The following is a 12,621-nucleotide window of genomic DNA, read 5'->3' on the forward strand; positions in this document are numbered from 1 at the left end:
AAAAGTTAATTCAGTTTTCAAGCAGAAGAAAATAATTTTTGATCATTAATGTAAAAGTTTGTATGGTATAACATTCATTATTGTTGACCAAAGAACACTTTTCATTGTAAAAATAATTGTCTTTGTAACTTACATTAGGTGGTATAGCTAAACGTTCACCATTAGGCAGTGTCAACAATTTACTGTCATCCAACACAGAGTTGAGATTTTCTACCCATTCAGGGTCAACATCACCATCAAATATAATCCACTGTCTCTTTTGTAATTCTCCTCTTACATTGTCTATGATCCTGAAAGATATAAAAAAGAACTTTGTTAACAATTAATACAAGCATGGTTAACAAAAGGAAGCTGGTTAGTTCAACAATGACATCCATGCATTCAAACTTTTTGCAGTGAAAATGAGACCATTACTCCTAAACTACAGATACAATATATGCCATAATGAAACATGATCTGTATTTATACTCTACAGTTAGATGTTTAAGTAGAAAAGATGTAGTTAGTAAATCTTAATAAGAAACTAAAATGTTACATACACACAAATGAGGAAGAAACAAACAAATAGGTGGGCACCAGGTACCCCATATTACTCCTGAGTTGGGCAGTCATATAATTCAAGCATTCAATTTACTTACTTTCTAAGGATATGTGTGAACAATCCATCAGTCCATTCTCTAGTGTTGGGATCCAAATTACCATACAACAAGGCCTTGGAAATAGACTGAAAGAAAAATACTGTTGATAAAGCAAATCTTAATATGTATATATGGAAGTAAGCCTTTTTCTACCTGCCATATGACACCATAAAACAGTGATTTACATGACCTTTTATCTGTATTACAAAAATATTTATTGCCAACTTCATCATTTCTCCATTGACATTACTGCCTGATACTTTCCTGATAATCTCAGGTTATTATCATAATAAAAAAATATCAGGAATTTCCAATGACAATGTTACGTATATTCAACTGTGATGTAGTCAACAAACAGAAATAATGCCAGTTTTGAAAGTCTCCATAGAGCATTACATTTCCTCAAATTGAACACACTGTGATATTTTCTGTCACAACTTCAAAACTGCCGTTGTTCTGTACATCTTTCCCTCATTAACATTCAAAATTTGCATATAGAAAGAAAAGGTACTACTTCCACACAGCTATCTCATATTTTTTCTCTTAAATCTTAAATTTGTTTTTTACCTTCGGATCAATAACATGAGCAACTCCCTCTGTTCCCTCCAATCTTTCCAAAGCTTTCAGTAGGACTCTCCAGGCTTTAGATTTACCACTGCCACTAGGACCAACCATCATTAAACCATGGTGAAGGTTGGTGATCTGGTACAGCTGCAGGACCTGTTAAACATTACAAAATCTTAGTTTTACATCAAGAAAAAAATAGGTGAGACGGAAATTGCTGATTTCATTTAACAAGAAGTTTATATCCCACAGTCCTGAGAACAGTTCCAACCATATAGGGCCTTTACCTCATGCTGGTAACCAAATATCAAGAGGCTGCAATCTCAGTAGTTGCTGAGAAAAGTGTAACAAAAATATTTTTTACCGTCCGACCAATATTCACCATACTATAACCTGATTTTCAACCATGACAAATTTGGCCAAAAATAAGATAAATTTACAATTGTTTTGTATTAAAGTGTCTTTTGTCCTGTTCTTACAAAAACTGATAAACAGTTCAGTATGTAAATATGTTTAATAGCGAGAAAATACCACAACATGAGTTTTGTATAAATACCTTGTCAACCCACTGAGCTCCATAATCATCACCATCAGCATAGGTAAGATACATTTCCTTACAGACTTTCTTGATCTCTGCTCTAAGTGCCTCCATACCACTGGGTTGGTATTCTACACCAGGGAATACATCATGTAACAGACTGTTCAGTAATGGTATATCTTCTGCTACCAACTTAGGTACCATGGTCTCCATTACACTCTGTATCAAGATCTGTAAGGAACAAAAAATGAGAAGAATTATTTACCATACACAGACAAGACCATGCTAAATGTTGAGAAAATGCATCAAGTAATTACATGTAAGAATAGTATTAACTCCTACTTCTAACATACCCATAATTTATGTTTCATAAATTTCTGAAATAGTTTTCCACTATTTAAAAATTACATTACTGAGTGTCATACATGTGTAGATCAAACACTGTATTGTCTGAAGACAGCGTTACAAGAAAGTGACCTCTTCATTATTATCAGCATATATCTTCCCTTCTTCCTGTATATATACGATTGCCTTGAGATGTAAAGTGGACAAACCAAGCACATTTTCATAATTTACCTCCTGTTCAGGTAGATTTTCAGCAATCTTTCCTTCATCTACAGTTTCTCCTCTCTCCAACATTCCATCTTTAATTCTCTGTATTCTATCTCTCTTTACATTACCAGCACTGACCAATACACTCTTCAATGCTCTCAATCCAAAGTCATAGTGAGACTGAGGAGATAGCTGTTCATCACACAATCTGTAACAGATCAAATTCAATGTTATTATAGTTGCTACTTAATTATTCAGTGAGTGAACAAAACATTAAAAACTTGACTTACAAAGGGTACTTCCTTTTTTCCCAAAATAAATCTGTGAGGTCAAGTTTTCATTTTCTTGCACGTCTATCTTCTTTTTTTTTATGTAGCAAGGCATCATTGGGCAGGTCTTATATGTCTATACAATGTCATGGTAACTGAAGGATTATATCATACCAATTGTCGGCATTCTTTTTCATTTATTTCTCACATATCTCTACTATCATCAGTAATATTCTTTTCTAGCTATACTCACTGAAAGAATGGAACAATCTTGCTTGCCAATTTCTCAGCTGTTCTAAATCCTTGTGAATACAACATGACTTCAGCAATCAACAGTCTATTAGGTTTGGTCATAGCCAAACTTCTAAACAGTTTCTTTAAGTTATCAGGTAGATTAGATCTACCAGCATATCCAGGATTCATTGTGATGAAGATAGCCATGTCTGGGTTCAGTTTTACAGTCTTACCAATGATCTCCACTGATACTCCTATGAATAAAAGCATTACAATAATTTTTTGTAAGTAGCATTTTACACAGATTTTTCATTCTATAAACAGCAAGCATTTTCCAATGTTACATGTATCTTTTAGCTATACTATCAATAAGGGACAACATCAACTTAGTCAGCACCCATACATCCTGTCTGGTATTCACAAATATTTGTATCTAGATATGATCTTACAAAAATAATAAAAGCGGAATAATGTAACATCATAGAAAAGCAATATCTATTTGCCGAACAGGTCACAAATTCAATTTTTTTTTATGTACAGTGAAATTGGCCCAAACCAAACCCTAATTAAACTGAAAAAAATTCTGGACTGGGCATCTTCTAAAGCTTCTACATCTCTTTTTTAATGCATTTTGAACCAGTGTTAACCAATCACATGTCTATTCCAAAAAAATGTCCTAAAGAGGTTTTGTTTATTTACTGTAAACAATACAATACTAGATTTTTAAACTGATCCTACAAAAGAGATCAATTAAGATGTACCAATGTCTTATCCTACACACCTTTCTTCTTGTCAGTGACTCCTACAAGTTCCTTGAGACCCTCCTGTATAGTCTGTATTTCCTGTGATACAGCTGACAACATTCTCTCCTCCAATCTGTTAAACTCATCAAAACATCCCCAAGCCCCTACTTGACAAAGACCAACAAAGATACGACCCATAGCCTGTAACCAAGAGCAGTCATACATCAAAATAATTCCAAAAGCAAATAATTTTTTTTTTTAATTTAACAGTTCTATTTTTTTTTTGTTCATGCATTTTAAGACCTTGTATGTTAAAGAGAAAGCAAATGCTTCTTACCTGGAAATCAAATGTCTCATCACAGTTGAATACCAACACAAATCTACCAAGTTGGTTACCAAGAGCTTTCACAGATTCAGTCTTACCAGTACCAGCAGGTCCTGTAAATATATCATAGGACTTTAAAAGGGCTTAAAATTAAAAAAAACCTATGAACTAAGTTTTTTATAAATTGTTAATTTTTTTTCCATTCTGAAATAGTCTGGGTTTAATGTGAATGTAACAAAAAAAAATCAAAATATTTGCCTTTAAGGTTATCATTCCAGACTCTATATTCAGACATGATTTTCAAAACCCATAAAAAAGCTGAAATCACAAGTAAACATACAACAAAAAAGAAAAGAATGGTAAATTCCACATGTCTAAAAGAAAAAAATCATGTCTGTAAATTTTAAACAATCAAGCACCATACACTTACCAAATGGAGAACCTCCCAATCTTGCTTCAAGAGCCTGTGTCATGGTAAGATAACATCTATCTGTTAGTGGTGTCTGGACAAGTTTCTCCTGCACTCCAAGGTACTCAAATCCATAGTTAAACTTAGTATTAGCCATGTGAATAGATAACTGTTGTAAAACATCAGTGTTCTTAGGATCAAAGTAAAATCTCATTTGACAAAGCCAATCAAAATGTTTTGGGCTATTTACTTTGTGTGATACCAACATCCTGGTAACATCTCTCTGATGGACAAGTTCTGTGATCTGAAAATGATAAATAGAAATATGAAACAACGAATTATTTTATTTGTCATTTTAACAAGTATTAGGAAGCATGGATATTTCTTCAGCCATGGTTAGTTTCACTATTTAAGTGTCATTATTTAAAATTAATTATGTCTCATTCAAAAAAATCATAATAGTCCATAAAAAATAATTCTACTAGTGTCCTAAAAATATGAGTACACCATGTCACACTAGAAAATACACTTACAAGATGTTCCAGTTTCTTCCTCCTAACAGGTGGTTGTTCATGTAAGACAGAGTCAGCAAGGACATTGAGTGTTGACTCTACAGTGGTAAGGACTCCCTGCAGTGGGCCTAAGTCATCTGGTTTGTTGGATCCAGAGATAGTTTGTAGACTGGCATCAACATTTTCAGACCAAGCTATCTGAGATGCAAGAACCACCAACTGGGCCTTAAATTAGAAGTAAATTAAGAATGTTTTAATAGACACAAAGATTGTGTTCAAATAAGTTTAAATTACAAGTTTTGGACTGTAACTGAATGTTACAGAAATGATGTTATTTTCAAGCTTCATGTATTTAATAACTAAAAATATAGAAATACATCAAAATTACCACACTGACCTAGAATATTTATTTAGATCTAATCAGTGTCACACCAGGAGTATTCATTAGCAATTCTGTTGCAATATTTATTGTATTAAACTTCAAATTTCATTGGATAACATACAAAATTTCTGAGTATCAATTCCACAACTTTTTCAAATTTCTTTTACACATACCCAGATGTAAGTTGTAAGAATTCTACCTGTTGATTTTTTTTCACAGATGTATTTGACAGTTGCAAAAGAATGAAGGATAACTACACTGCACTTTTAATTTTTCATAGTAAATCCAGATTTACACATGTAACAATGGCAAACACGCATACCTGCTTTCAAACCATCAAATACAAAACAGTTATCCTTTATACAATCTACATGTACTTACCTGATATCTATCAATCCATTCCATGTACTGTTGGGGATCAATCTTGCCAGACTTGAATCCAGCTACTTCTTGAACAGCCTTAGCTAATAGTTTGGCTAGAGTTACTCTCATCTCTTTCTCAACCAGTGTCAACCATTCGTTAATCTTAGGATGAGCTGCTATGGAGACTTGTGTTACAAATTGTACCTAAAGAAATTAAAAATGAGTCAATGTAAGAGTAATCAATTGTTAGTTACTGTTATAATGTTTTATCACTCATTTTAGATTAAGCACTATGCTGTGACAAAATGAAAAGACTGTATCTTTTAGTAAATACAAAGATGTTACACTGATAAAAAAACACTACCATATAAAAACATAACTACTTAATTAACATTTATTAGCGACAAAGAAAGCTTTTTTATAAATCTGATTCCACTCTATCACTGAACAGAAAATGTTAGCACACTAAAGATATTAAACAGCTTGTTTACCTCTTCTCCTTCTTTAGACATAAGTCCAGTGACTTGAGACTCGTCTTCATTCAGAATGATCGTAGAAACACCAGCAAACATCTTTTTGAAATGTTTCTGGAGTCTGCCTACATTCTTGCTGTTACCAATAATTTCTAACAGATCTTCATCTCCAACAAAGTAGAATCTGAAAAAAGCAAAATTATTCAATTGATAAATTCAAAGACAATGGTGAAAACCACGAAGACAGAGAAATAGACAGAACTTCCAAAAAAATATTTACTTGTACTACAGAGAAGTTGCATGATTTACACATTGAAAAATGATACCAACCAGGAAGTTATTATATATTAGAAGTATATCTTTGTATCCAAACATAGGCAATACCTTGGGAATGATGATCTCTCCCTCTCCAGATATTCTCCAAGAGCTTTCTGTATTTTGCCAAGTAAATCTGCTAATCTCTCCAGCTGTTTCTGTACATTGGTTATGTTGACTACATCCATTACTAAGGGGGACTTGGCAACTTTCTTCATCAAGGCCAGAAATTCTGTGCTTACACTACAATAATGATGTCAATATTTTAAGACTTTTCAGTGGAAGTCTAGCACATAATTTATAAACATCTACAACACTTTAATGCAATAAAGTACAGTTTTATGAATAAATTTTTGCTTTCACAATGTTTTATGCATTTTTAATATCTATTAGTATATCAGACCAATACAGATTTAATCAAAAGCTGTCGCTAAAAAAATATCTTGAAAAATGGCAAGGTCCCACAAAACAGGAAGCTGATAACGAACAGCACCCTAAATCTCATCCAACTTATGCCCATCTATATAAACCACAAACCAAATTTGAAATAAATACATCAATTAGGAGCCGAAATAATTGTGAGGAAATTCGGATGGACATATTGACCAATGGACAAGATGATACCAATATATCTACAACTCATCGAGTGAGAGATAATAATTCTTTTTTCATCGATAACTAATTTACAATAAAACATACCCTTGGAATCTTGATGTCTCTACAGGTAGTAGATGTTTAATGTCAGCACTGCCAGTAAATATACCCTCCAGGTAAACCCATCTCCTCTGTACATCAATCCATACATCAAACAGTGCATTGATACGATTGAGCTTGTCTTCCCAGGCCACTGCATCATCCTCAAATTGCTGGGAATACAAATATCATTTTAAGTCAGAAATACAAGGATCTTTAAAGAAGAGATAATAGAGTAGTAAATAAACCACCAAATTTTTCTCTTTCCGTCATTTTTTTTTACTTCAATGAAAACATCACTAAAATTTCCATGTGCTTTTTCCCATGCACTTTCCAGTTTTCAAATCACTTTGATAGCACAAATGCCAAGCCTTTTTTATTCAATCTGATGCTTCATTACACAATAGGTTATTTTTATATACACGTGTACTTGAATTCAACCATAGTGACTTCACTATAATATTAATGCTATACTGAAGATCAACTCTTCCTCATTTTCTTAAAACAATTCATCGTGGAACATAACTTACTTTGTAGTATGGAGAGAGCTTCATGGCTGTGACACTGTTAATGTGTTCTTTGACCTTTGTGAAGAGATCATCCCAACCTCTGATAAGCTTACATTTGTTTTGGTAGTTCACAAGTTCTAATTCATAACTTCTCCATACTTCAGCAACCTATCAAAAGAAGAGATTCTAAACAGTCTGGTATTGTATTAAACATAAAATTTGACTGCCTTCATTTTTTTCAATTATCTATAGTTCCTTTACTATGCTTGCTTTTTTCATAAATTAAGAGAGCGTTTTTGTACTTGTTACATGTCAGGGGTTCAAATCTATTTTCAAAAGAGGAAGGTCCTGAACTTTTTCAAGTTTGAAATCAATGATCCACTTGAGGAAAACCAAGTCCTCAATAAAATGTTAATGAAATTTTCAAAGGTAGTAGATTGGATATTGAGAATCCCTGACCTAGGACCACCACATATTTGAACCCTCACATGTATTTCAAGTTAAACCCAATGACGTTATTCTTTCACTCACACATGTATGTCTTTCTATTATATTCACTTAAACATACCTGTTTTAAGAATTCCTCCAGAGCCATTTCTCCCTGGGCAATAGTGATGACATCTTTGACAACCATCTCATGTTTGAGGAGGTCAGCATCCCAGACATGTCCAAGAGTCAAGTCGGACAAAACCCATCTTACACCAAGCTTCCTGGTCAATTGTTTCCAGTGTCTCTCCTTCAGAGCTTCTGACTTTAACTCCACAATCATCATGTTCACCTAATACGTGGAAAAGATGAATTAAAAATAAATGACAATACAACTGTGAACATTTTATAATCCATCAAAAATTCTGTCCATGAAACAATTCAGAAAATACGTAGGTTTTCTTTTATGCTTTGATGAAAACACTATGGATATTGATACATAACAGAAAACTAATTTCAGAACCTTGAATTTGCAACTAAAATTGATGTAAGTATAGTTGAAACCATTAGGTTTAAAATTGGAGATCAAGTAAAATCTTCTCATTGTTATTTCAGTTTAGGCATAATGATACACATTCATATCTTAAAAAAAAACACAGCAGAAAACAGTCATTCAGAAAATAAAGTATGAAATACCTTAGCATAGCCTTGAACTTTCCTCTTTACATAGTCATAAGAATCATAAGATCTAAGTCTGGCTGGTAATTCCTTCAACTGGTTCACTAAACCATCAAGAGCTTGTCGAATCTGAAAAAAATTGCTAGGTCTGAAAACTTGTTTTCTCCCAGATGACAGAAATTTTGTTGGCTTGCAGACATGTACGTTACAAGATCATACAAAACGTGTTCTATCATTTTGTAAATTTATTCATTCTGTTTCCTTCTTTTCTGGTTAGATTTGCATTTATAGTGAATCTACCAAAAAAATTAATATGGAAGGATACTAGTAACATCCTATGTATGAAAGGGGCCTGGTACATAAATAGCTCAAATTGTTCTGTCAGAAACTAATAGATCAAATTGTTCTATCAGAAATGACGTACAACTTTTTTTATCACAGAGTGGATGTTCTAAGAAGACAAACATTTTCATGCTGGTCAAGAAAACACCAATTTAGTCTGGGATGATTTTACAAGGTCAACAAAGTGGAAATTGGCAAAATTGTAAGTAAATATACAGTAAAAAAAAGGATCATAACAATAAAATCTGAATTTGTTAACAAATTTGTTTGAAACAAATCATCCCTGTATAGAACTGCATTATCAACTGTCATTATTTGAGTATAAATTGCTTGGTCCCTCACAGTCAAAGTCTAAAATTAGTACCTTCCTGGGTTGTACAGAGAGCCATGGTTTGTCTTTGAGCTCATCAATCTGTTCCCAGATTTTAGACAGCTCAACCCATACTCCCTTCAGGTCTTGTAACTCTTCCAATGCTACCTGCATCTTCTCTTCACTTGGGCTCAACTGACCTACGATATGATATGGATCTTAAAACTAATGCACAGCCAGCAGGTATTTTTTATTCTAACGTGTACAGTGTATGTTATGTGGTACAGCTACCTATCACAAGAATTTTGCCACTCCACAGATGTTTATTGAAATTATCTAAGGAAAATTTTCCTAAATTTAGTTAGAAATTCAAGAATGCTATTCATCACATGCATAATTTATTGTCATTAACTTCAACCTGTTTAGATAAAAATATTTTAACATATGAAAAACAATCATAATATATACATAGACATTGTTTTTACCTGGTTCAGAAAGTTCAAGAGCTTCTTTAGCTTTCGTCACATTATCTCTCTCCTCCTTTAGTCTGGTGAATTTTCCTTCGAAGATAGTCAAAGCCTTCATGGCTGCATCAGGAGTCAACTCTCCCTATTAAAAAATAAAAAGAAACAAATTACAATCATAAAAAATATCGCAATCATATTTGTATATAATGAATCTTATGCTTGAGATATAAAAGCAAGTTAAATGTTGTTTTACTTCCGTTCACATCTAATGAACCTGTCTAGTTTTAATTCAACCTTCATGCATTTTCTCCTTTCGGTATAAATCTATTCTGCTCAATCTTTAATTAGTTGTTTTCAACAGATACACACCAAAAAAATGTTTACCATAATATAATGTTGTAAATGTATCTACAATACCTACCTCAATAGGTTTCTCTTTTTCCCATTCTCCTAACATGTCATGAGTCTTGCTTTCAATGATTTTATCCTCAGAAACAATTTTCATCTGTAGACTAGCCACTTGTGTCTGGATAGAAGAGTCCTTACGTTTCATAATGTCAGTAAATGCTCCCCATTCACCTTCAATATTGTCACTATATAACCAGTTAGATGGAAACTGGAATCTCTGTCTCTCTAAAATCCTCTGACTTTCATTGAACATCTGTAAAATATAATACATGACTCATGGCGTGTTCTAGAATTTCCATTTCCTGTCATCTTTGACAACTGAATTTTGACTAAGGGAAAATTGAATTTGACAGTATGTTGCATACATATATATGGTGGGAAAGTGATTTTTATACTATTTGTGATCCAGAGAAAGTGAAAACTTTAAATATATTCAGAACACTGATCACATGTGTAGAAACTTAAATACTCAGATAAGATTTAACAAACCAACAAAAAAGTGCAAATAATTGAAATTGGAAGTAAACATACAGTTAAAATAATTAATGGAACAGAAAAAAATCCAGATTTGAAATAGCAGAATACAGTTTTAGAGCAAAAGAAAATCATGTCTAAATGCTGCTGTTGCCACAAGTCATTGGCTGCTCCTAAATTATCCTTTTCAAAATCTACAATGCAAGCATGAATCACTGAAGCAGAAAACATGATAAAATTATTTTCAATTCAATTATAATTTTACTTCACTTTTACAATAAAACATGTAAAAAAATATACATGTAAAAAATTAAGTACAAATTGTGTACCATGCATATGTATTTCCAGAAAAAACCACTCATAATTTCACAATAAACAAGTACCAATTATACGTCTTCCCAGACAGACTACTTATTCCTAAATAAACTAGTGTAACTTACATCAACATTCTTCTCCCAGTTGATCATCTTGCGTTTCAGAGCTTGTACTTGTGTGATGAGACCTACAGCTTCAGATGTGTTGGCTGTGTCAATAGACTGTTGTTCTAATTCAGATCTAGCCTAAATAAACAAAATGAAATATTTACATACCAAATATAAATTTATGAAATTTAAAGCATTTCAAGTGAAACCTATGAATAAAAAAATGTAGAGTTATTCAAATTGAAACCCAGCTTTTCTAAGATGTAGTTATCATTTTTTTTAATTTAAGCAATGCGGTCAGTTGCACCAATTTGATTTATATTTGTTTACATCAAATGTTCTGTGTAAAATATTCCCACCATCTGTGGAAAATTGCAACATTTCTGAAATTAGTCAACTTTTAAGAGTCTTACCTTTGAAATAGTAGCATGGAACTCTGTCATTTCATTACCAAGGAAACTTCCAAACTTGGTAAGGACTTCCTTGTGCCAGGAGTCATACTTGAGACTAACTTTGGATTGTACCTAAAAGAAAGAGTCACACTTAGAGCAAATCGTACTATAATTCTAAAGATACAAAACCCACTCTAGCATCATTATCTCATCAACTCATAAATTCTCATGTAGATAAAAAAAAAAAACTTGTAAAATAACGCTTGAAAATTTGGATCAGCACATAGGTCTACTTTCATTTTTAAAATCATGATCACCTTACCTTTCCATATTGAACTATAATAGGTCCAAGTTGCTTCTGTGTTTCTGATGTATCAAAAGTCTTTCTGGAGGCCCTAGAAATAAACAACAAAATTTCATTTTCACTCATTTTACCTTTAACTGCCACATTCCAGATATATTGTTAAAATTTTCGAATAAAATTTTAACATTAAGAAAAAAATATATTCATCAGATTTACAAATGTAGAACAAAAGCTTACTTGATTTCTTCCAAAGTAGACATCCAAGTCTTCAGTTTGGTTCCTAGCCTGCTGTACAACACTTCAGGATTCAAATCCCATAATGACTGATACCTTAACCATACCTATAAATAATAAGAATTAATGAATTACTTTCATTAACAGCTTAAAAAAAGTAGTTTCAAAAGAGAATTGATTCATGAAAAATATGCTTCAAATTAGAGAATAATAATAGAGACCTAAAATCCAAATAACTTACATTGACATATTTGGAGAATTCCTTCATGACGGCCTCAATGCCAGAGTAGGCATCTTCTAATACTCTTGGTCCTGTTGGTAACTTTGTCAGTACTTTCTTATAGGTAGTCTCTGATTCAGATTCTGCTTCTAACCCAACCTGAAATAGAATTATCTTCTTTTTATGTATGATCCAAGCAATTATATCCCAATTCCTTGTAGTACTAAAACAAATCAATATCATAAATTAAGATACTAGATTCAATTAAATTTTCATATTACACAAAACAACATACCATCCTCTTGCTCTAACTTTTATATAGGTAGTACAATATAGTTAGGAAATTCTGAAAATTTGGTCTCATTTTATTGAAATAAAGCTGTTTTGAGGCAGTCCACACAGAAATTTCTAGTGTTTTGTCATAA

General features: G+C 32.5%; 1 protein-coding gene across 7 annotated transcripts in view; it reads right to left on the bottom strand.

Moving 5' to 3' along the window:
- Window positions 1–12,621, bottom strand: part of LOC148625626 (cytoplasmic dynein 1 heavy chain 1-like) — a 53,766-nt gene that overhangs the window by 30,450 nt on the left and 10,695 nt on the right. For all 7 annotated transcript variants that reach the window (XM_088569244.1, XM_088569242.1, XM_088569241.1 and 4 more), the window contains exons 20-44: window positions 12,218–12,355; window positions 11,980–12,083; window positions 11,761–11,833; window positions 11,460–11,570; window positions 11,065–11,184; window positions 10,164–10,403; window positions 9,761–9,884; window positions 9,330–9,475; window positions 8,642–8,752; window positions 8,088–8,297; window positions 7,541–7,687; window positions 7,017–7,183; window positions 6,387–6,560; window positions 6,021–6,186; window positions 5,548–5,733; window positions 4,806–5,009; window positions 4,294–4,576; window positions 3,876–3,976; window positions 3,577–3,739; window positions 2,815–3,049; window positions 2,317–2,500; window positions 1,759–1,971; window positions 1,206–1,358; window positions 639–724; window positions 134–290 (exon numbers count right to left, since the gene is read on the bottom strand). In XM_088569244.1, coding sequence (XP_088425370.1) covers window positions 134–290; window positions 639–724; window positions 1,206–1,358; window positions 1,759–1,971; window positions 2,317–2,500; window positions 2,815–3,049; window positions 3,577–3,739; window positions 3,876–3,976; window positions 4,294–4,576; window positions 4,806–5,009; window positions 5,548–5,733; window positions 6,021–6,186; window positions 6,387–6,560; window positions 7,017–7,183; window positions 7,541–7,687; window positions 8,088–8,297; window positions 8,642–8,752; window positions 9,330–9,475; window positions 9,761–9,884; window positions 10,164–10,403; window positions 11,065–11,184; window positions 11,460–11,570; window positions 11,761–11,833; window positions 11,980–12,083; window positions 12,218–12,355 — 3,996 coding nt within the window. The remainder of the gene's footprint in view (window positions 1–133; window positions 291–638; window positions 725–1,205; window positions 1,359–1,758; window positions 1,972–2,316; window positions 2,501–2,814; window positions 3,050–3,576; window positions 3,740–3,875; window positions 3,977–4,293; window positions 4,577–4,805; window positions 5,010–5,547; window positions 5,734–6,020; window positions 6,187–6,386; window positions 6,561–7,016; window positions 7,184–7,540; window positions 7,688–8,087; window positions 8,298–8,641; window positions 8,753–9,329; window positions 9,476–9,760; window positions 9,885–10,163; window positions 10,404–11,064; window positions 11,185–11,459; window positions 11,571–11,760; window positions 11,834–11,979; window positions 12,084–12,217; window positions 12,356–12,621) is intronic.

Source organism: Perna viridis, chromosome 2 (genome assembly GCF_037379345.1).
Source record: "Perna viridis isolate PV_CMFRI_1.1 ecotype Kerala chromosome 2, ASM3737934v1, whole genome shotgun sequence".
Lineage (NCBI taxonomy): Eukaryota > Metazoa > Mollusca > Bivalvia > Mytilida > Mytilidae > Perna > Perna viridis.